Here is a 23,733-nt window from a genome sequence, read left to right as displayed (position 1 = left end):
GATTCGGAAATGAAAGTATTGCATATGAGGAGGTCCATTGAAAGAGGAGGTCCGTCTCCAGTTACCGCCAACCCGTTTGGTGGCTACACGGAGATGGACCTTCTCGGTCGCTGCCCCGAGATTGTGGAATGTGCTCCCTGCTGAGATACGATCCTCCCCATCTCTAGCAATTTTCAAAAAACACCTGAAAACCCATCTTTTCACCCAAGCTTTCTCAGCTTCCTACATTTTGGGGGTTTTAATATCTGGTTTATTTTAAAATTCAAAACCCGATTTCAGGGTTTTTAATCACTGTTATTGTTTAATTGTTGTTTTTAAATTTGTTTTAGCTCTTTACTATTTTAGTGGTTTGTTTTAATTGTAAACCGCCCTGAGCCATTTTGGAAGGGCGGTATACAAATCAAATCAAATCAAATCAAATCAATAAGTATGAGTGAGGCTGCCCCTCTTGTTTTGTTACTTGGTGAGACACATATCCTTCCACAGATAGTGCACAATCTAGTAGTCTCTCCGTTCTGCATGCAAGTCGCTTCTTTGCCAATCAGCATAGTATCAAGTTGAGCTTCTGATCTTGGTTTTCCTTTTTCAATCATATCCCTCAGTCTGTCCATCCCTTTTGACACCCACTTCCCATATTGCTTGGGTCTGTGCTTGGGTCTGCAAATGGAGGTTGATCTCAAATAAGGAAGAATGGTGGAGTGGGTGGTGCCAGTTTCAGAGCAAGATGCTCAATGTGGTGGCCAAGAAGGGCTGACTCAAACCTGCTCATTTAGCTTCAGTGACCTGCTCAAAGGGGAGAGCTGGGCTTGCTGGAGCTTCTGAGGGAAGTTCAATGGAAACCTCATTGCTGCTTCCACTGAGTCCCACAGAAGTGCTTGCAATATGGCGGAGTGTTCATTTCCTCTTGAAATGTGCTGGAGATTTTCTCTGAGCTTAGCCATATGACTCAGAAATTTTCCATAGTTTCTCGTTCAGATTCTTCCAGTCCCTGAATTCGGATATTCATCCAGCGACTCCTGTGCTGCAGCTTTTCCCGTTTAAGCTGGCATTCTCTGGTTATGGCAGTGAGTCCCTCAGTCTTCTCCTGGGCGCTTTCCAGACGACACCCTACAACGGGGTCAGGATGTGTCTCGGAAGTGTGCTTCCACACTTCCTGCGTCGTGACACCGCAGTCCCTAGGCGGACAGCAGGGCGCCGTTCACATTTCCAATGCTTTGTTGAGAACTTAATCGTTGCAATATAGAGCAAGGATGTTGTCTACCTGGCGTGGAAAAGTTGCTCTTTTGGGGGGTTGTCAGTTGCTGCGAGACTGCTCCCCCTGCTGTTTACATTCTGAATACGACTTGCCCCCGAACAGAGGTATTTTGCTGCTGTTCCGGCAGCTAGTCTGGAAAGCGCCCTGGTGCTTCAAGCTTAAGTTCATTATTGAGTTTGCTGCTGTCCCTGCTAGAGCTGACATATTGATGAGTTGAGTATCAATTGCCTGGAGCCCACAGCAGCCCAGTCTTTGATATATAATTCCATAATCTGCATAGTTAGCTGAACTCAGAACTGAGTTCTTTCCAGGGGCCCGAGACATATTGCAGCAATCTTCTGAAGAGCTCAATGGATTCTGCAAAGACAGATATGGTTTAAGACTCCGTTCCTGCTTCGCAGGACCAAAACTCATTCCCAAGTATTTTGCATACTGTTTGGAGAGTATTTTGTCATATATAATGCTCGTTTTTAGAAGATAGGCCTGATGATATCCAGAGCTGTCAGCTTCGGCAGCCATCTTGATTGTCAGCAAGCCATGCCCACCAACACCCCCCCACACACACACCACCCACCCAGCACTGGAGTTTGGAAAGACCTAGGAAGCCCTCAAGAGGGAAAAGCATGGCCAATGTGGTTGACCCCCCAAGGAGTCCAATACAGACTCTCCGATCCATTAAAATCAGGATGACCGCATGGTTCATCCCCAACATTGCTCAGAGACCTCCCTCTCCATTGCTCAGACTCCTCCAGAGCACCTTTGCAACAGTCCTGACATTCCTGCATTCATGTCTCTCAGTGGCCCAGTCTCCTCTTGGATCCATCCTCTGGCCCCCACAGAGATTGGCTCTTTGGTCCGTGTCCATCTCCTGGGTGGGTTTTCTGGCACCTTCTGGAAGCTCTTTTTGCCCATACCGGGCCCTCTTGTGTTCCTACTGGATGGTCCATTAACCTTGGTGGCTAAGTCATTGACTCCTTGGAAGAAAAGTGCCCAACACCAGTCTTTTGTGTCCTTGGTCATCCAGAATAAGGCTGTTCTCTGTCTGGCTCCTTGTCATCCCATTGGTCCTGCTCCCTGATCCAAGAAGCCTATCAAGGTGACTTGGGCAAGTCACATGGGCACTGAGCACATGACTTGGACCCCATTGAAAAGGGACGTCCAAGCCCTCCCCCTTCCCCGATCCTGGCAGCGCACCCCATTTTTGCTGCAGAACATCTCACCTGGATAGGTAGGGATGGCTCTTCTTAATTCCCCTCCCCCTCCCAAGGAGACTTGAAGGTCTATGGACCCATTCATGTAAGAATGTGAGTGTTTAAGTAGCAGGCAGCCTAGCAGCGTTTTAGACTAGAATGATGGGGAAGCCCTTGTCCCTTGGGAGAAGACACCCACTCTTCCCCAGGACAAGAGAAGCGCAGAGGCGTATCTAGGGAAAATAGTGCCTAGGGCAAACTGAAATTGCGCTCCCTGTCCAAACATCTGACACCCATCTTTCAGATAACTTTACCATAATATCAGCTGAAAAATACAAGTCAAGCTCATTAATCTTTTAATATTTCAAAAACTATTTAGCAGTGGACATAGCCAGACCAAAAAATGCTGGAAAACTACAAATTTCAGTATGCTGGGGATCATGAAATACCCAAATACTATGTGGAGGTATACTTGGAAAACTAAACAGAAGCGCCTGTCTAATTCTCTAATATGCATTGTAGCATCACTATTACATAAGTTTTAAAAATAAATGGAGAATTTGGCTTTTCCCAGATACTCTGAAAATAATTAAAGGATATGCAGAGTAAACTGTGTCACTGCTTGGAATATATTCTAGTATTTCAGAAAGACAGTTAAAATGAGAGAAAGAGAGCAAGAAACTCCCAGTGGGTCTTAATACTAAGGATTTCACACTGATTTAAAGACAAACTCACCATTAATAGCCATATTAACAAGACATCACATTTAACTCACTTATCACAAGAAGCAAAGTAAGAGCAAATGAATACAATCTTAGCTCATAAGCTTCAGCTCAGTATTCACAAGCCCTGATTCTCTGTACATAGTTCCAAACTAAATATGTGTACAGTGACTTATATATTAAAATTCTTTAACCTGTAGCCCCTTCAGGGGGCTTTCTAAAGGCTGTGGAGGAGTCTGCAAAAGGTTCCCCCTTCCTGCGCTGGCTTCTAGGGCCTCACAGTGACCATTTGCGCATGTGTCGTGGCCATTTTAAAAAATAATTTTTTTTTAAAAGGCTGCTAAAAACAAAATGGTCACCACGCATGTTCAAATGGCCTCTGTGAGGCCTGGCCTGGCCTAGGGCCTCACAGAGTCCATTTGAGCATGTGCAGTGGCCATTTTGTTTTTGGTGGCCATTTTGAAAACAAATTTAATTTTAGAAAATGGCGCCCCCCTTCAAGTGGCGCCTGGGGCACGTGCCCTGCCTGCCCCATCCTAGATATGCCCCTGGTTCCATATGTGCAAATTATCACTTGAGGTTGTAATCAAAGAGCATGAAAAGAGATCTCGAAGAGTCTAGAACTCTGTAGTGATAATCTGCACGCCAATTCCAAGGGCACCTGGCTGAATTTCCAGAACATTCCCTCAACTCCAGACTCATGGTCCATTCAGCCTCCAATCATCCTCTGTTTTATTGGACTGGTGGCAGCAAGTGCTTGTGAACGGTTTCCACCCAAGGACAGCTGGTCTTGCGGTAGCAAGCATGACTTGTCCCCTTAGCTAAGCAGAGTCAAGCCCTGGTTGCATATGAATGGGAGACTAGATGTGTAGAGTGGAGCTGTTCTGGATAGAGCATCCAGGTTCCAAGTTCCCTCCCTGGCATCTTCAAGATAGGGCTGAGAGAGATTCCTGCCTGCAACCTTGGAGAAGCCACTGCCAGTCTGTGTGGACAATACTGAATTAGATGGACCAAGTGTCTGACTTAGTATACGGCAGCTTTCTCTGTTCCACCCACGTCTGTAAATCCGAAGTATGCAGCCCAGCTGAGACATGGTACAACTTTCTTTATTAAAAATAATTTACATCAGTCAACATTTTATGCACAGTTGTCAGCAAATTGAACTTTGTCTCTTAAGATTTCTATACAATACTTATTAGTGAACTTAAAACCATTATACTGTTTCGTTGGCTTTAAAGAGCAGACATTCAATTGCAGTTGCGCAAGTGTGATTAATATGCAGTTATTTCTCACGCGCATGAACGTGAGACTCTCCCAGATTTGGTTGTGGTGTTTTTTGTTTTTAAAAAGCAGGATTAGGATACAGATTCTCTTATAAATCAAATTGGAAAGAGAGAACCTGAAGACAAAATACATTTTCAGTTTGTGATTCTGCCCTCCAAGGGCTCAAGATCAGTGTTTTAACTGATGGATTTACTCCAAACCTTTCTGAGCAAAAGGTATTGTACCATCGCTAAGAGATGGCCATCACAGAAATAGGCCATTTTCTCTCAAACCCACAGACCAAAGTTGTGTGTGTCAGAAGGTGGTGAGGGGAAGCAAGTTACTCACTCCCCTCCCTTAAACTGTTCCCTCTAACAAGGATTCCCAGATGTTGCTCACTACAACTTCCAGCATCCCCAGCTGCAATAGCCTTTGGCTGAGGATTCTGGGAATTGTAGTCAACAACATCTGGGAATCCCTGTTAGCGGGAACACTGCTCCCTTTGTGTGAGAAAAACCCATACACACCCACGAGTACAATTCAGGAAAGTGTCTAAATCTCTCTGAAATCCAAGATATGCAACCCAGTCTTATGCATGCTTGCTCTGAAGTCAAGTTCAAGGGAGAGTGACTTGAGTAAAGAGCAGAGACTTAAGCACAATCTTTCAGGTGTGGAAGGAAAGCCCCTACTTCAGGGGTTCCCCAATTTGGGTCCCCAGATGCTAATGGACCTCAACTCCCATAATCTCCAGCCACAAGAGCTGAAGGCCAACCTCTGGGGACCCAAGCTGGAGAGCCCCTGCCCTACTCAACATTCAAACAACTGCCAAGGCATCTTTCCTATCCTTGGCAACTTTCAACTTTGAAGTTCAGGGAGCTCATTAACTGTTCAATTCAAGAAATGGAGCTGTGTCCAGATCTCAGAGAACAGAACAACAGTACTCTCGAATGTCAGGGTGCAGGAAATTAAAGCCATGATTATAAGAATGACACTGGCCTGGTTAAGAAAGGACGTGAGCTCAGGTGTCGGCACAGGAACACCAATGGAAGATTTTCGCATGGTGCTTTAAATTCAGATTTCTGGCGCTTGCTCCCAAAGTGTCACACTGTAAGTCAAAGGCTCTCAAACTGGGGTCCCCAGCCACTTTGGGTGGTGCTTTAAAAGCACCATCTTCCCAGTCTGGTGCTTTAAAAGCACTGTCTTAAAAGCACCATCTTTCGGTGGCGCTTTGAATTCACCACCTTTCAGGTCACCATCTTTTTGGGTGCTACTTTAAATTCATCATCTTCCGTGACTGCTGGCACCTGCCTGCTTTTTGGGTGGTGCTTAAAGTGTCTGGGGTCCCCAGACATTTTGACTGGTGCTTTAAATTCAGAATTCAGATTTCTGGCGCTTGCTCCCAAAGTATCGCACTGTAAGGCAAGGGGTCTCAAACTGAGGTTCCTATCATCCGCTCACCACTGTGGCAGAGATGATGGGAGTTGTAGTCCAAAAACAGCCAAGGACCCGAGTTTGAGAAGCTCTGCTGCCAGGGAAGTGGGAGCTTTTCCTTCCACAAGTCACAAGGGTTAAATGTGTGTACTCTTCAGGACTCACACAATGTTGTCAGTTCAGGACCAGGAAATCACGTGTGCACACCATAAGGCACACTGATTGTAAGCCTCAGAGCAGCTATTTTGGAGGCCAGGAGTGCTGCCTCACCACTCTAAACAGAAAGAGAAGACTCCACTGAGCTGGAAAAGTGATTTCAGGTCAGGGTGCTGATGGCAAAATCAATAAACATGTTTGACAAAGCACATAGCACAGCCATTATGGTTCAGAACAAGACATTTTAGCACTCTAAGGTCACATGACGTTTTTCTGGCAGCAAAAACACTCGTAGAGCTAGGCCAAAATTACTGTGTATAATCTACTGGGCTGGATAATTCTTAATTGTGGGTTTTGAAGCAATTTTTAAAAAAGAGGTACGGAATACCCTGGAGAGAATCTGACACGACTCCTTTAAAATCCAGCCTCCTTTGTCTTTCTCTGTTGAGACATGGAATCTCCCAATTCTATCAAGGAAATGGTTTCCTCTAACAATGCTGACACAGCCCAAATGCCAGCAGCATAGATGGCACTGCTGTAATAAGCAGTTCAGGCTTGGACACTGGGATCTTGCCGAAGGGGCCTCCTGTCAGGTTAAAAGAATTACAAGCCCACAAGAGCTGCCGCAGCAGGATAAAGGGTTATTTACAGCCTTTTTCAGGTGACAGTTCCAGGACTTTTGGGCCAGATACTACAGCAGAGGGAGGAGAAAAAAAACAGACACTAGTTAGGAGAAAACAAGTCGACATCTGTGATCACAGCTCCAGTGATGGTTTGCAAAAGAGGAGCATCGGCCAGGGGTTCATTCTCCAACCTGGGACCCCAGATGTTGCTGGACCAACTCCCACCATCCGCAGCTCCAGTGGCCTCTGGGGATGATGGAGTGGAAGTCCAGCAACATTTGGGGACCCAAGCTGGAGAACCCCTGGCTGATGCTACATTCACTGCCTTTGGCAGCTAATGAAGACGACAGACCTGCTTCAACAGGGGAAGACACAAGGGGTTTTAAGTAAGTCGCGTCAGATTCTCCTTCAGCTATTTTGTACTTTTGAAAAACTGCTCCATGAAAACGGCATGAAGCAACACTGGATGCTGCAATCTTGGCTTCAAAGTACAACGCCCTGAAGTGCGATGGCTCAGCATAAGCGTGGTGGTCTTCAGAGGAAGCACCCGGGCTCTTCGGCACAGACTGCACGCACACCCAGTGTCTGGCTGCCTTCTCCCCTCTCAGCTATGGGGCCAACAGGCCACTAGCTCTTGAGCTGAGCAGACTTGGTGCTGGAATTAAGCCCTCCTTCACATTCCAAACCAAGTGCTGCCCTCAAACCAACAAACAGCAATAGAAAAAGTTAAAAGGTGCAAAAACCAAGCCAGGATAATTGCAGGAAGTCTTCTTGCTTAAAATCTCCAGCACAATTCAGTTTCAGGTTTCACGTCACCTATTTACAATGGTCTAAATCAACCCCGCCCACCCTCTCCCATACTTACAGCTCTCTTCCACAACACACACAAATTTCAGCAATGTCAATAGCACCATTCGAGTATTATTTTAAAATCAGGAAGGATCTTGCTGCAGTCACTACGACGATTCACAATCTTTTACATCCATGGACGAAGACGTATTGGAGCGCAGCGGGGCGGTATGCAGTTCCCTCGGTCTGCACAAGCCATCCTCAGAATTGGCCCATTTTGCATGGTCCCCAGATGTCAGCAGGGCCCTACAAGAGCCTTCGAATCACGTGGTTCAGGATGCCACCATGTTTATATAATGTTATTTCCACATCATTGTCAAACAAGGCAACCACACGGAATACTTTTCCCGTATTTGTCTTAAGAGGAAAGAAAAGCAAAACCAACACATCAGTCAGGACTTCTTCCAAAGCAGTCTCCAAAGTTTATACATTTTATGTTACGTATAAAATATACGTAAGAGGAGAGCTGGTCTTGTGATAGCAAGCATTAGTTCTCCCCTTTGCTAAGCAGGGTCTGTCTCAGTTAGCATTTGGAGGGCTACACTGGAGTGCTGCAATATATTCCCCTTAGGAGATGCTCAGTGGTGGAGCATCAAGCAGAAGGCCCCAGGTTCAATCCCTGGTAGCATCTCCAGGTAGGGCTGAGAGAGACCCTTGCCTGAAAACCTGAACAGCAGAAAACAGGATGATTAGCAAGTTGCAAACTTTTGTGGAGGTGAAACTTCACAAAAATGCAAGAAAGGTTTGCTAAGCACTCAAAGAGGGTCTGAGATGAGGAAGTGTGGTCCGCCTCTAAGCAACAGTTTGGGACTTCTGGCCTCCTCACACCTTCCCCTCCCTACTCCTTTCCCCACAAATTATGTGATCTGAAACATTCAGTTGAAATTGTGAGAATTATGCAGAATAGCTTAACCTTCATAATTTGGTGGAGCACAGAGCCAGTGCAGTATAGCAGTCAGTGTCAGACTAGGACTTGGGAGGTAAAGTTAAAGTGTGCTGTTGAGTTGGTGTCGACTCCTGGTGCCCACAGAGCCCTGTGGTTGTCTTTGGTAGAATTCAGGAGGGGTTGACCATTGCCTCCTCCCGCGCAGTCTGAGATGATGCCTTTCAGCATCTTTCCTATATTGTTGCTGCCTGATATAGGTGTTTCCCATATCTGGGAAACATACCAGGGGGATTCGAACCGGCAACCTCTGACTTGCTAATCAAGTCATTTCCCCAATGCGCCATTAGGTGGCTAGGACTTGGGAGACCCAGGTTCAAATCCCCACTCAGCTAGGACACTCATGGAGTGACCTTGGGACAGTCATTCACACTCAGCCTGGGGATAAAATGGCAGGAGCAAGGTGGGGGAGAACCATATACATTTGCCCCTGCTAACTGAGCAAAGAGGCACCTTTTTAAAGTGGCATTTCTATTTGTTTAGCAGGGGGAGAGCAACTGGCCCTATCCACCCCCAGCACAGCATCCTTCCGGTGGCTGTTGTTGGTGTCTATATTTCTTTTTTAAGATTGTGAGTCTTTTGGGGACAGGGAGCCATCTTATTTATTTCTAGGTAAACTGCTTTGGAAACTTTTTGTTGAAAAGCGATATATAAATATTTGTCATATTTATATACACCACCCCCAGTTCTTTGGAAGAAGGATGAGATTAGAAGTGAAATAAATAAGAAAAGCAAGCTTGATCTGAAGGTATATACAATATACAATTAGTGTCCTTCTGAATTGAGAGGGGTGGAGATATACTGAGTATACATGTGCCCAGGGCTGGCCCAAGACAGCAAGGCAGTCCCTTGCATCTTGCCTCTGCATAGCCCTGCATGTGTTTGACCTGACAGCACATTCTCTAACAAATGCAAGCATCTACGGCACTTCCATTTACCACATTTCTATCATGCAGATGAATTTGCTTCAGTTTTCCCTTTGGGCTCAAAGGCTAGCTATCGTGGAAGAAGACATCTTGCCTTTTTGCTCACCTTCACCTTAGCAACGTTGTGAGACTCTCTAGGCCTGCCTCCGATGCTGAATTTCCACCAACAAGAACAGCCGCCAAACCATCTGAACTTACTTTGCCTTTTGTGAAGTGCTATCAATTCAGTGGCAGTTTATAGCCAAGGATGAGAAATCACATTTGCTTTTTAAAAATCCAAGCAAAAACTGATGAATCGAATATTAAGAGAATGCCTTCTTCATCAATCCTGCCACCTATTAAGACCATCTGAGGAGGTCCGGCTGCAGTTGCCACTGGCTTGGTTGTTGGCGGCTTGAAATCAGGCCTTTTCTAGAGTTTCCCCAGGGACTCTGGCATGTGCTTCCTAACGAAATTAAGAGTTTCCCCTTCTCTGAACGTTTTTAAGAAGGACCTGAAAACATCCCTGCTTAGCCAGGCTTTTAGTTTAGAGTTTTAGAACTTCAGGTTTTAGAGTTTTTATTTGTATTTTTAAAATTGTTTTAATTCTGTCGATGTTCTAATGGTTTTTAGATTGTGATCCACCCAGGGACGTTTCTGAATAGGGTGGTATAAAAATGTAAGAAATATTACAAAAACCCGAACACAGAAGATAAATCAGAGAGATACCTTTACGTCTAGGGTGATTCCAGGGGATAACTTTTGAGGAAATGAGATAGAAAATTGTTCTTTGCCAGTCAGGCCCAAGACACCTGCATTTTCTCCAGGGAGGAACTGAAGCGGAGCTATGCCCATTCCAATCAAGTGTCCTTTATGGATCTTCTCATAGCTTTCAGCAAGAACTGCTTTCACACCCTGTGGAAACACAGTTGTATCCAATTCAGACAGTTAATTTCTGTAACCCAGATATGGGAGCCTTCCTCTGAAGAGAGATCGAATCCAGTTTAATCAGAAATTGGGTCAGGAATGCCAGCAAGGAGAGATGGGGTGAGAAAGTAGTAAAAGTGTCAGCGGTCATTGTAAAGAAACAACGGAAGGAAATATACTGCAAGTGCGGCAATGACTGTGGCCTAGTTTGCCAGGATTGTCTTGTCCAGAAGCGTTGCACACATTGCCTACATTAAATAGTTGATTTCGAAAAAACATTTCACGACTCTTGGGGGCCCAGCCTGTTCATTGAATGGCCTACCCCAGGGGTTCTCAAATTGGGTTGCCAGATGTTGTAGGACCAACTCTATAAATCCCCAGCCACAATGGCTTTTTGACTATTACGGCTGGGGATTATGGGAGCTGAAGTCCAACATCTGGGGACCCAAGTTGGAGAACCCCTGGTCTACTCTAAAAAAACCAACAACCCCAAACCTTTGCAAGGTTCAGTGAAGCCAGCAGTTCATGCATTTTCAGCTGGACTAGACAGGCCTTGTGCCTGATCCAACAAGGCTATTCTTATGTTATGTTGGGGGCGGGGGGGAGCACTTAACAGGAATCAAGCTGCCCCAAATACTGAGCACCTCAAGTACTTACAATACACTGTCCACATACCAGTAAAAAAGGTCCTTTTGCAGCCCAATCTCTTGAGCTCCCCTGTCCATACTTCGTGCCCGCTAAGATGATCAAAGGGATGTTCTCTTTCTGATAGAGCTCCGCTGCTTCAAAGACATCCAGCTGCAGTTGAGGGAGGGAGAGGGGTTACAGGATGTTCCCAACAGGCAGCTGCCTATTAATACCATTGCCCGCACAAGTATATCCTTACCGTCTGTCCTGTTGGAAAGTGAATTGTTTTAGGAGCTGGCTTCCCAATGAATTTATTTAGAAGCTTGATGTTTGCAAAGGTGCCTCTTGTCATCACAGCATCGTTACCGCGCCGGGCGCCATAAGAGTTGAATTCGCGAGGTGTGAGGCTACAAGGTACCATAGAAGAGACTCAGTACAGGCACTCTGGGCGGACTTTATCCATCACTATTTCTTCCTGCTCTTCCTGAAGGCCATGTCCACAGTCCGACTTTTTAATCTGATATGTTAAGTTGAGCCACAGTGACTGGCACAAGGTGACCCGCTAAGCTTTGGGGCTGAACAGAAATTTGAACCAGAGTTTCCCTACACTCTAAGCACTACATGATACCAGCACTCTTAATTAAGAGAGGTTTCCTGTACCATACCCTCTAAACCAAAGAATATAGGTCTCACTTCTGCATAGTGCACACCACTGATAAACGGCAGGCTCTGAAGCCATCGTCTTCCAATGATGTACCAACACAGCAGCCTGACAGTCTGTACAAGATTTATCTCTGCCCATCTCATTATACAAACAATGGGTCTTGTGGTACCTTAAAAAGATCATGTGGATTGCAGCATAAGCCTGCACGGACTAGGGCCCATTTCATCAGGCACACAAAAAGCTCAAGCGACAATAAATACTAGCTTAACCCATGCTGAGCATCTGCACACTAGTACCCAATTGCTACCCTCACCCCCTGCCACAGCCCCCCTCACCTCGGAGATCTCTCCACCCTCACCTGAGCTGCACTTCTGCTCCTCCTCCTCCATCTGGTTGCTTCCATCCCCCTCACCCCTCTTGGTTGCGGTGCCTATTGGCCAAGCTGCAGCCCCCTGTCCCCAGAGACCTCCACATCCCCACCCCGCTCCTCCCCACAGGAGAAGCCGCATTCCTCCCCACATTCTGAACAGCCTGGAATAAATTCAGCTAAGCTTGCTCTAGCCAAGGCACACCCTGCTCAGCTGTTTAATATAGCCAAGATCAGACTAACACTTCCGTTTCCCCCAAGATACCGCTGAAGGTCCCTACCCTTTGCTTGTCAAGTATCTGGCAGCAGCACTGCCCCTTGCAATGCTCCCAGCAGGTGAAATGTGATCCGTTGTGACAGAATCTCCCAAATACAGCAAGACGTGTGCGTTTTCAATAGACGGGACTGGAAGGGGTTCTTTGGCCTGTTAGTGAAGAGAAACAAGAACACACATCTTTCCTGGTTGGTTTGTTAAAAAAAAAAAAACATACAGAAAGTCCTAAAATTGAGTTTCAAATATGAGATGTCCCACATCTGGAAGGATGAACTAAGGACCAGCCCTGCTGGATCAGGCTAAAGGCCAAAGATCTTGTTTCTCACAGTGCCAGCTGGTGGCTTCTGGGGAAGGGGGCACACCGGATACCACGACTCTTCCAGTCTTGCTTCCTACATCAGGAGTATTCAATGGAGGCATACTGCCTCCAAACAAGAACACTGGTACGAACTGTGCTCTATTTGTTTATTGGTGGGTGAAGGGTGTCTAGGGTGGGTCATCTCCTCCACTTGCTCTCAGGGCAAGATTTATGCTAATTAGGGAGACTTGAAAAGCCCCTCAGAAGAAATTCCTCCTCCAGCTCTGGGACATGTTCAAGCTCGAGTCTGGAAAATATTCTGTATTTTTCAAAGAAGTTTACATTTTAGAAATAAGTCTGAAACCTTGCTTTTTGCTCTTTCCTTCTGAAGGAAGGAAAGAATAGAGGGGACAACTCCGGGATCTGATAAATGGGCAAAAGGGGCATCTTTTAAAGTGACGACTCTCATATTCAGCCGAGAAAGCAACCCACCACGGCATTTTCCCACTGGCAGTGGCTGTTGTCTACCTTGTATTTCTTTTTATATTGTGAGCCTTTGGGGAAAGGGAACCATCTTATTCCATTTTCCTATTTAAGCCACCATTTTGTTGAAATGTGGTATATAAATACTAATGATCTGGTGTGCTCTGGGATGAGAGGTCCCTGGATTTAGCTGGACAAGGTTAAATATCCTGCAACCACCAATAAAAGGAACCTTAAAAGGTCCAGTGTTTCTCTCTGTTGGTAGAGAAGGGTATCCGGAGTGGATATGAGATACCTGTCCAATGTTTCCAGGTGGGATGACTCACTGTTCCCAAGGAGGAGGGTGAAGTACTTTGAAGACTCCAAAGGAAAGCAACACCAGAGAGCATGTTAAAAAAAGTCTTACATTGATCAGAAATGTTCTCCACATTTAGTTTCCCTTGATTCAGTACCCACCACATTCCTGTCATATTTGGTGTCAGCATACTTACAAGCTTATCAAAAAATGAAGGGCATCTGATGTAAGTAGACTTCCAATCCCATGTAAATACAGCTGAGTTGGGTACTTCCAGAGAATTCCATCGCTTATTTCCTTTCTAAAAGAGAGAAAAAATGGTATATGGGGAACTGATTCCTGGTCATCTTTTCTACTCTTGCACCAAAAAATGCCAGTTACTGGACAGGATACAGTGGAAGATGACACCAAGTGTGAGACACAAAACCCCAAATAAAATACAATACTGGTTTGAGACTCTGAACTCCCGGTTAAGTCAGTTTTCCACCATTTTTTTGCTTCCACAACTGAGTCCAGAAGAAGGGATCAGTTTCCTGACATTCACTGACAAGAAACCCTTTCCCAACACCACAACTAAATAATAGGTGGGTGACAATCTGGAGGCTATGCCCCTACTTTCCTGGTACCTGGAGTCTTAAAAGGGTTGTTTGAAATTTTAAATTTCATCCAATTATATCCTTAGAACAATAATGTTAAGCTACCTCAATTTTTTCCTTCAGCTCTTTAAACATAGATGATATTATGAACTCTTCTTCTACTTGCTGAAGTTCTTCCCGAGAGGGCCAGATGTCATACAAGAAGATGGTTTTGCCATCAGGACCAACCCCTGCAGAGAAATGTGGCACACAACGTTAATGGCCAACATAAACTATTCATATAATATTTAGACTTTAAAATGTCCAACAGCCAAATACTTCTTTTGCCCCAAGAGGTGCACATTATGACTTTATTGTTGTGAGCTGCCCCCAAGCGGCTCACAACCAGGAAAGATGTGTGTTCTTGTTTCTCTTCACTAACAGGCCAAAGAACCCCTTCCAGTCCAGTCTATTGAAAATGCACATGTCTTGCTGTATTTGGGAGATTCTGTCACAACGGATCACACTTCACCTGCTGGGAGCATTGCAAGGGGCAGTGTTGCTGCCAGATACTTGACAAGCAAAGGGTAAGGACCTTCAGCGGTATCTTGGGGGAAACGGAAGTGTTAGTCTGATCTTGGCTATATTAAACAGCTGAGCGGAGTGCTTATAAGGACGGAGGGAGTGCCGGCGGTATAAGATCTGTTAACTCGGGGAGGGGAAGAAAGACAGAGGGGAAGAGTGAGTGGAGGAGAGAGAAAGGGAGAAAAAGAAGGGAGGGGAAGAGAGAAAGACCAAAGGGCCAGTGACGAGCCTGAGACTGTCAGCGGCCTGAGGGGAACAAATGGCCATACCGGTGGCGGCAGTGAGGAAGGGCCTGGTCAACCCCTGCTGCAGCTTTTAAGAAGTCCTAGAAATAGGAGCACATTGCTCTTAAACTATCTTGGAGCACAAGAGGCAAAATACAAACGGCTCAGATTAAATATGAGCTGGAAGGGTACAGTTACCTAGAGGCTCGGTCTGGAAATCAATATTCACAGTTCCTGCTATAGCATAAGCAACAACTAAAGGCGGAGAAGCAAGGTAGTTGGCACGGATGCAGCTGCAGAGACGGCCTTCAAAGTTTTTGTTTCCGGACAAAACTCCACAAGCAACTAAGTCGCCCTGAAAGGGTTTTTTAAAAAGAGAGGAAAAAAGGAAATTGCTCAGTTTTTGTAGCAGAGTTCATTCTCTTTGTACAGTAAGTATTTTTTTTCCTACTGCAACTATAGAGAAGAAACTTAGAGTGACCAAGAGTGTGTGATAAATTCAAAATGAGCTAATGATGACCTTGTTGCAAAATTATTGCCCTATCACATCACCAGATCTATTTTCACCACACATGAAAACCACAATTCCTCCCTGACCACTCCCCTCAGCTCTATTTAACAATGCAAGAGCCTAGAGTTTTAAAGCTGATTATTGCAGCTTATCTCAAAAGGACAAAAAAAGAGAGCATTTTCAAAAACAAAGAACTCCATCCACCTCACAGCACTACTGCACACATTATGTGACTGGAGGCAATGCAGCAGAAGTGAAGGATACAATGCACCCCAGATGTCCAGAACAACAATTTGGCTGAAAATTGCATTTTCCGCTGGACTGTTCTTTAAAATTAAAAAAAAAAAAAGGTTTTGAAGCTCCTGATCTCAAAATGGTGACCAGAAATGACCTCTGAGATCATTTCCAGCCACCACCAACCACCCAGGGATATGTAAAAAATCAACCCCTTAGTTGCCTTTCTCCCACCTATACCAAGGTTGGGTGCCAATTTCCTGATCGCAGAATACATGAAATCGCGGATATGGAGTCTGCTATTAACGAGTTTCTCGTGTACTGCATATGAGATTCAATAGGCCCATGCACAGCCATTTCGTATAAAAATGAGCCGAACTAAACTACATGTCGGAGATCCACAAATAGGCTCTCCTGCAGTTTTTAAAAGGATTAGTTAGAGAGTCTGTGGTGCTGGAGAGGTTAAAAAAATCAAACACAACTACATTATTACTCAAGCTGTTTCCAGAAGCAAATCCCCTCACCTGCATACAGTACCATCTAGGTTGTAACATTCTCTTTCCCATTAGGAAACTCAATTTCCTGATAAATAGAGCCATACCACACACCATGTTTGACCTTTTTATGAGTAGAAGAGGAAAGATCAACCAGGTCCTCCATTAGATCATCCCCACAAATATACAATCCACTTTTAATTTCCATGTTCCGCCCGCAACACTGCAGATGATGTCGTCGTATAAAACATTCATGTCAAATGTATCAAGAGATTCTTCTTAAGAACATCCCTGCTGGATAAGGCCCAAGGCCTATCTAGCCCAGCATCCTGTTTCACACAGAGGCCTATCAGACGCCTCTGAGAAGCCCACAGGCAAGAGCTGAGGGCATGTCTGCTTTCCTGCTGTTGCTCCCCTGCAACTGGTATATAGAGCCATCTCGCCTCTTAAGCCGGAGGTGGCCTATAGCCTTCAGACCAGTAAGCATTAATAGACATCCTCCATGAATTTATCTAAACCCTCCTTAAAGCCAACCAGGCTGTTGGCTGTCACATTTTGTGGCAGATAATTCCATAGGTTAGTTACACACTGGTGAAAAAGTTTTGTTTTCTTGGTCTTATTGGCAATGCCAATAAGGAGGAGCCCCTGGTGGTGCAGTGGTAAAACTGCCGCCATGTAACCAGAAGGTTACAAGTTCGATCCTGACCAGGGGCTCAAGGTTGACTCAGCCTTCCATCCTTCCGAGGTCGGTAAAATGAGTACCCAGAATGTTGGAGGCAATATGCTAAATCATTGTAAACCGCTTGGAGAGCTCCAGCTATAGAGCGGTATATAAATGTAAGTGCTATTGCTATTGCTAATGCGTTTTAGGGGATGACCCCTGGTTCTAGTGTTTTGTGAGAAGGAGAAAAGGCTCTCTATCTCCACAACATGCAAAACTGTATAGATCTCCATCATGTCCTCCCCACAGTTTCTTTTTTCTAAATTAAAAAGCCCCAGGTGTTGTAGTCTTGCCTCATAAGGAAGGTGCTCTGGGCCCCTGATCATCTTGGCTGCCCTCTTCTGCTCCTTCTCCATTCTATAATGTCCTTTTTTAGGTATGGTGACCAGAACTATACACAGTACTCCAAATGTGGCGGCACCATAGATTTATACAAGAGCATTATGATATTAGCAGTTTTATTTTCAATCCTTTTCCTAATGATTCCAAGCATGGAATTTGCCTTTTTCACAGCTGCCGGACATTGTGTCAATACTTTCAACGAGCACCACTACCTCAAGATCTCTCTCCTGGTCAGTCACCAAAAGCTCAGACCCCCTCAGCGTATATGTGAAGTTGGGGGGTTTTTTTGCCCCAATATGCATCACTTTTCGCTTGCTACATTGAATAGCATCTGCCATTTTGTCACTCACTCCCCCAGTTTGGAAAAATCCTTTTAGAGCTCCTCACACACTACACTACACTAAATAGTTTAGTGCCATCTGCAAATCTGGGCACCTTGCTGCTTATCCCAACTTCTAGATCATTCATGAATAACTTGAAAAGCACTGGTCCTAAGTACAGATCCCTGGGGAACCTCACTTCTTACTTCCCTCCATTTAGAGAACTGTCCATTTATACCTACCTTCTGTTTCCTGACAATCAATCAGTTCCCAATCCACACATGAACCTGTTCCCTTAGCCAATGACAAGTTTTTTCAAGAGTCTTTGATGAGGAACTTTGTCAAAAGTTTTTTGAAAGTCCAAATATACTATGTCAACTGGATCACCATTATTCACACACCTGGTGACACTCTCAAAGAACACCAAAAGATTGGTGAGGCAAGATTTACCTTTCTAGAAGCCATGCTGGTTCTCTTTCAGCAGAGCCTGTTCTATATGCTTAACAACTTTATCTTTGATAATGTTTTCTATCAATTTGTCCAGCACAAGCGTTTTGCAAACCGGCCTGTAAATTCCCGGATCCCGAAATCTGCCCCCACCCCGCCATTGTGTTTTTATAAATATGCAGAATAGAGGGAAAGTGCTCAAGTCACTCTTCATGAGTGCAAAGGTTTGTATTTTCCATTCACATAAAGGACTCACATTTCAGAACACAGTAAGCTGACAGTCTACATTGCAAGATCAAGCAAAGTCTGTATTGCTGAACAGAATTTTAAACTTTGTCAGTCACTAGGATAAAAATTTGCTTCTTTCCAGTTGCTAACACATACCTGCACAATTGCATTCTGAATGGCTTCTGGCAAAGGAGCGGTATTCCCAACACATGTGGAACATCCATAGCCAATTACCTCAAATCTACAGTGAAAACCAAGATTTTGGGAGAATGTCAGCAATTCAGCAGTGAAGTTTGGTCTGTCATTTACACTCAGTTCAATCACCCGAGTTTTCCTGAAACTTATGAGATCATTCCAAAATAAGCACCCTGGGTAATACATCCCCTGTGTACTGAAAATTTTTCAAATGAATACATACATATAAACAAAAATCAGAGTTTTTAAAGTAGTGCATAATAATGCACAGAACACTCATCTGTGTATTCACCTAACCATGCCTTAATCCAAATAGCGAATTCATTCTCAAAGCAGGAAATGCACTTCAGAAGTCTATTTTGGAAATATCCCATTAGCTAGTAAGTGTGGCCCGTTTGTATAATATGTACTAATAAGCATACTGTTTTATATCTAAGAGCTCTAACATGGCTGTCAAAACCATGAGATGATTTTAGATACAACACTTAGAAGTATGACAGCTGACAATAATTGATTTTCTGAATACCAAGCTAGTCAAACATGCTGCAGTTGCAGAGCTAGGAGGCTTAGAAGATGAACCAAAATCTAAAAAGACTCTTCAGAGCACACACTATGGTTTCAAAAGCTCCCTTCTCCTGCCCTAGAAACTATTTACAAGGTTTGCAGTAGAGAATATTTTAATAGGAATGCTTGTGGAGTGGACAATGAATCAAACCATACATTTTTAGAAATTGGAAGGTTTAGTTTCTAAAAATGCATTATTTCATAAAGTGAGTAATATTAGTAATAGATACAATGGCAGTCAAACCGGGTAGTTTCAGAATTGTAAAGAAATTTCTTCAAGTGTGGAGGGAGGAGGAGAGAGACTGTCTGAAGATCTCTCTCATATACACACACAGCCTATTTATATGTCAATATGCACGGGAAGAAGTGGGGGGAATGGGGAGAGAGAACAGCAGGGTAAGCAAAAACACAACTACACATAATGCAAACATGAATCAGATCCAAATCAAATTAAGGGTACCAAATATATTTTCGATTTTAAAGTTTCTGGGAAAACGTCAACAACATACACAGACATTACACTAAGAATATATTGAAGCATCATTCATACAACTAAATATGTATGAATCTCCCCCCTGCTCTTCTTGTCTTTGTCGTTTTAATTTATGTAAACCGCCTCAAGTCTAAGGAAGTAAATTTGTTAAATAAACAGCAGTCTTATACCAATTCACATGCCCTTTTTAACCCCTACATATAAGAACAAAAAAACCAAAACAGTACCCAAGTTTATTGAGGTATGGCAGCACTCCACTGGAACTGAGATAGTGTGTGACCATCCCACTGCCGGGCGATAAGCTAGTTCTAATGTAAGGTTTAACAGTCAGACCAGCTTCAATGGCTTTTTTAGCCAACAAACCTAAAGAAAGATGGGGAAGAGAGAGGCAATTAAATACTTGGGCAAAGAACAAGTGGAATTCCAAGTGACAGAGTGTTATTGAGTGTGAGTCAATTATTATAACAGGTGGAGTGGTAGAGAAAAGTGGTACTTCAGTGTAAAGCACATCTTTTGCATGTTAAAGGCTCTGGGTTCAATCCTGTCATATCAGCTTTAAAAACAACAACAACAACATCAAAATGCTTTGGGTTCCAAAGGCTGAAGAGATTGCTGCCAAGCCCTTGGACAGGAGCTGCCAGTCCAGAGCAACAGCACAGGGCTAGGCAGACCACGGGTCCAACTCTGCAAAAGGCACTTCTGTATACTGTCAACAGGAGAATCCAGCCAGCCTCAATTCATTTTAATGGGGCTTGTGTAGCACTCTTTACAAGCTTGCTGAGGGTACAGTCTGGTTATTAGTAGTAGTACTTAGCAAATGTTTATTTTCTCTCTGTATAAGAAAAACATTTTCAAAGGACAAAGCACAACAGAAAGTTGTGTCAATCCTCTAACAGATCAGACATATGAGCCACTGAGGTAGCACTTTAGGATGAGACACCCTACACCTACGCACGCATGCACATACTAACCCCCGCCCCGCCATTAATGCTGTCCAGAGGACTGTGCTATTGCAGCAGCATAGCCAGAGCTTTATGAGTCCATGCTGCTATTGTATTGCCTATTACTAGACAATACAAAGTAGAACGGTGAAAAGCGGTTGTACTGCACAGAACTGGGACCAGGCCTAATCAATCCATGCAGCATTTTAAGAGTGTTTTGTCCAACAAACTGTCTCAGAGCAACATAAGCTCCCAAATATTTGATAGGGGGTCTTTTATACTAGGGCTGCAAACAAAGGGAATAGAAACATAAGAAAATTCCTGCTGGATGAGGCCCAAGGCCTATCTAGTCCAGCATCCTGTTTCACACACTGGCCCACCAGATGCCTCTGGGAAGCCCACAGGCAAAAGTGAAGGCATACCCTCTATCTTGCTGTTGCTCCCCTGCAACTGGTATTGAGAGGCATCTTACCTCTGAGGTTGGAGGTGGCCTATAGCCCTAAGGCTAGTAGCCATTGATAGACCTGTCCTCCATTAATTTATCTAAAACCCTCTTAAGAATATAAGAAAAGCATGACCCTGACAGATATAGACCAAAGCAAAGGATGCACGCTCCAGCTACAAGGATACAGGCTCCTCTGTGTGCCTTTTGTGGTCAAACAGTCACAGGATGGTGATTCAGTTACGCTTTGCACTGCTACTTATCATAACAGGAAGTGGTGGAAAAGGAAACCAACACTAGCAGATCGTACCTGCTGCTAGCATTACAGAAGGATTGCAGTTGTTCGTGCAGCTGATTACTGCAGCAATGACGATGGAGCCATGTGCCAGCTTATATTCATTTCCTTCATACTCAACAGGAACCACAGCACTTTGCCTTTCAGCTGGAATCTGGAAGCCTTTAAAGCCAGCCTAGGTGACAAAGAAGTAGCCACAAAAATCAAATCACAACAAATTCACTACGGCTTTTAAGCAATAAAAGAGACATATTTATACAGGCATTGGCTAGAAAGCCAAGATGCAATGGCATTATGCTGGGGAAACCAGCACAAGTGGCTGTTAAGAGATGCCTGTAAGTGTGAGCGTGTGGCAATCCCCCAGAGACTATGTCATCTCTGCAACTGGTAGGCAAGAACCATCCAATCTTTTGATGAAAAATGCTTCACACAAATTTCCTGAAGGTTTCCCCCCCACCTCCCGCTAGAACTAAATCAATTTTTTTTTTACTGGCGGATGTCAGATTTTAGAAGCATAACTTGCATTTTGCCCAGTATGGGCCTCAAAGGGTTCAAAATAAGTGAAAGAGTTCCACAATATAACAGCAGTCCTGCCAGATCAGACTCAGGGCCTATCTAGTCCAGTGTTTCTCAACCACTGGTCCATGGACCAGTGCTGGTCCACAAGGCGTTGGGTACCGGTCCGTGAGGCATCAGCCCCGCAAAAACAATTTGGGGCCAGCAGAGGCCAGCGGGAGCTCTCCGGAGCTCATTTCCTGGCAGTCCTTGCTGCTGGACAACATTCATTTCACTTCCTCGAAATGAACATTATCCAGCAGTGAGGGCTGCCTGGAAATGAGCTCCAGAGAGCTGCTCAAAATTGTTTTTTTGGGGGGGTGCCTGGGGATGGGGGCGAGGGGAGCGACCCCCTTACTAACTGCTGGTGCAGGAAACTGTGCATGAATAATGTACCGGTCCATGACTCCAAAAACAGTGATCAAGTCCAGCATCCTGTTTCCCACAGTGGCCCACCAGATGCCTCTGAGAAGCCCACAGGCAAGAGGGGAGGGCATGCCCAGTCCTCTGCTGTTGCTTTCCTGCAACTGGCAATGGACTAACTTGTGGGATTATCATGGAAAAGATGCAAGATGAACATTTTTCATACACATGCTTTTCAGATTTCACTTAAGGAATAAATGGCTCCTGGAGCCCTGAGGCTGGGCCTTTCAATTGCCCATTATAAAGATGTTTTTCTCCATTTAGCCTGCTGTTACAAACTATTCAACAATCAGATAAAGCACTACTGAACCCCAAGTTATCACAGAGGAGAGGGAGTGGTTCCCCTAACTTAAGGACTTAATCTTGCCACAAAATTGGCCATTGCAGAGGGTTTCCTTAAATCCAGTGTTGAGTTAAGGGGCCCTTCTGACCCAGTTCAATCCATGTCTGAGCAACAGAACTGCCAAAACAACCAGTAGCAACAGATAATTACAGACTACTCTTGCCCAAACCATTAGAGACCACCTTGTTTCCCTTAGGTATCAGGACCTTTGTTTCCACTCAACATCTGAATTACTGGGCAAACAGTATGAACTTATTGATGTCACCCTGTCTCTGGTTAAATGATATAAAGGAATTCCTAGTTGAATGTGAAGAACTGACCACTTGGAAAGAATTGGTACTGGCTACAGTTAAAAGAAGCATCTGTGACTCTGACTGAATCAAAGCACATTGACTCTTCAGCTACTTGATATGGAGCGCACACATAGCAGTAAGTAAGTTACTGTGAGTGTGTGTGAGTGTAGAATGTCTCTTATCAAAACTGTGTCTTTCTCAGGCAATAAGATATTGGCAATCAAGATACTATCCTCTTCACCAGGAGATGCTAAGGCTTTGATTATGGGTTTCTCCATCCCTTGTATGGTGCCCAGCAAGGCTGGAGTAGAGTCACTGAGGTCCATTACTGCAGAGTAAGTATAGGCATTGTTGGTGGCAACCAATGTTCTCTCTAGTTTTGTTCATCTGTGTGTGGAATGAGTTTTGTTCTGGGCGGCAGCATCAAGGCAGTGTGTACGCACCTGCATTCAGAGTGGGACCCTTCCTGATTCAACCTGAGTGGGATCTAAAATTTACTGAGTGGTCATCAAAAAACTCGTGAGCACGCACACGTGTGTATGCCTTGGATGGAACACTGGTTGCAAACTCCACCCTTGAGCTCATTCCCATATGGGCTGGCAAAGTGTCTTTAAAAAAACAGGTTGCTCATCTGTAACTGATGATCTGGTAGTGATCCATTGACATCCATTAAAATGGGTTCTGCACCTGTGCGGAAGCCTCTCGGTGTCGAGTTTTACAACTCCTCTTCGGTGCCTGCACCCCGCCCCACGTGGCTATTGAAGGCAGGAGGAAGTGCAGGCACCTCAGTTCCTTGGAGACCGCCAAAGCAGTCAAGTAAGCAGGTAAGTTCTACTATAGAGAGGTAAGTACCACTGCGTAGGGGAGGTTCGGGAGGGTCTAATGGATGTCAAAGGATCACTACCAGATCATCAGTTACAGGTGAGCAACCTGTTTATCTGGTTCGTGATCCGTTGAATCCATTAGAATGGGTGTTTAGTTAGCTCCACGAGGAGGAGGGAGCAGTAGAGTTATTGCAACACCCTTTTGAGGACACCTCTCCTAAAATTCACCTCCGCAGCAGACCGTAAGTCTATAGCGTAGTGCTTCACAAAAGGTTGCTCAGAAGACCAAGTGGCGGCCTTACAAATGTCTTGAAAAGATATGCCAGACAGATGAGCAGCCGAGGCACCATAAGCTCTTGTGGAATGCGCTTTGATGGTCTTTGGTGGCTGAACTTTCTGTAGCGAATATACC

General features: G+C 44.6%; 1 protein-coding gene across 2 annotated transcripts in view; it reads right to left on the bottom strand.

The window, feature by feature from the left end:
• Positions 1-4,257: 4,257 nt before the first annotated feature.
• The window catches only part of IREB2 (iron responsive element binding protein 2), a 46,353-nt gene continuing 26,877 nt past the window's right edge, over positions 4,258-23,733 (bottom strand). For both annotated transcript variants that reach the window (XM_053272330.1, XM_053272331.1), the window contains 11 exons: positions 20,899-21,058; positions 19,433-19,568; positions 18,110-18,194; positions 14,855-15,011; positions 13,974-14,098; positions 13,469-13,573; positions 12,204-12,346; positions 11,151-11,298; positions 10,940-11,062; positions 10,067-10,252; positions 4,258-7,846 (listed from right to left, as the gene is read on the bottom strand). In XM_053272330.1, the coding sequence (XP_053128305.1) occupies positions 7,736-7,846; positions 10,067-10,252; positions 10,940-11,062; positions 11,151-11,298; positions 12,204-12,346; positions 13,469-13,573; positions 13,974-14,098; positions 14,855-15,011; positions 18,110-18,194; positions 19,433-19,568; positions 20,899-21,058 (1,479 nt within the window). In that variant the 3' untranslated portion in view covers positions 4,258-7,735. The remainder of the gene's footprint in view (positions 7,847-10,066; positions 10,253-10,939; positions 11,063-11,150; positions 11,299-12,203; positions 12,347-13,468; positions 13,574-13,973; positions 14,099-14,854; positions 15,012-18,109; positions 18,195-19,432; positions 19,569-20,898; positions 21,059-23,733) is intronic.

Source organism: Hemicordylus capensis, chromosome 10 (assembly GCF_027244095.1).
Source record: "Hemicordylus capensis ecotype Gifberg chromosome 10, rHemCap1.1.pri, whole genome shotgun sequence".
Classification (NCBI taxonomy): Eukaryota; Metazoa; Chordata; class Lepidosauria; order Squamata; family Cordylidae; genus Hemicordylus; species Hemicordylus capensis.
The sequence above is the reverse complement of the archived record's forward strand: the minus strand, read 5'-3'. Positions and strand labels throughout refer to the sequence as shown.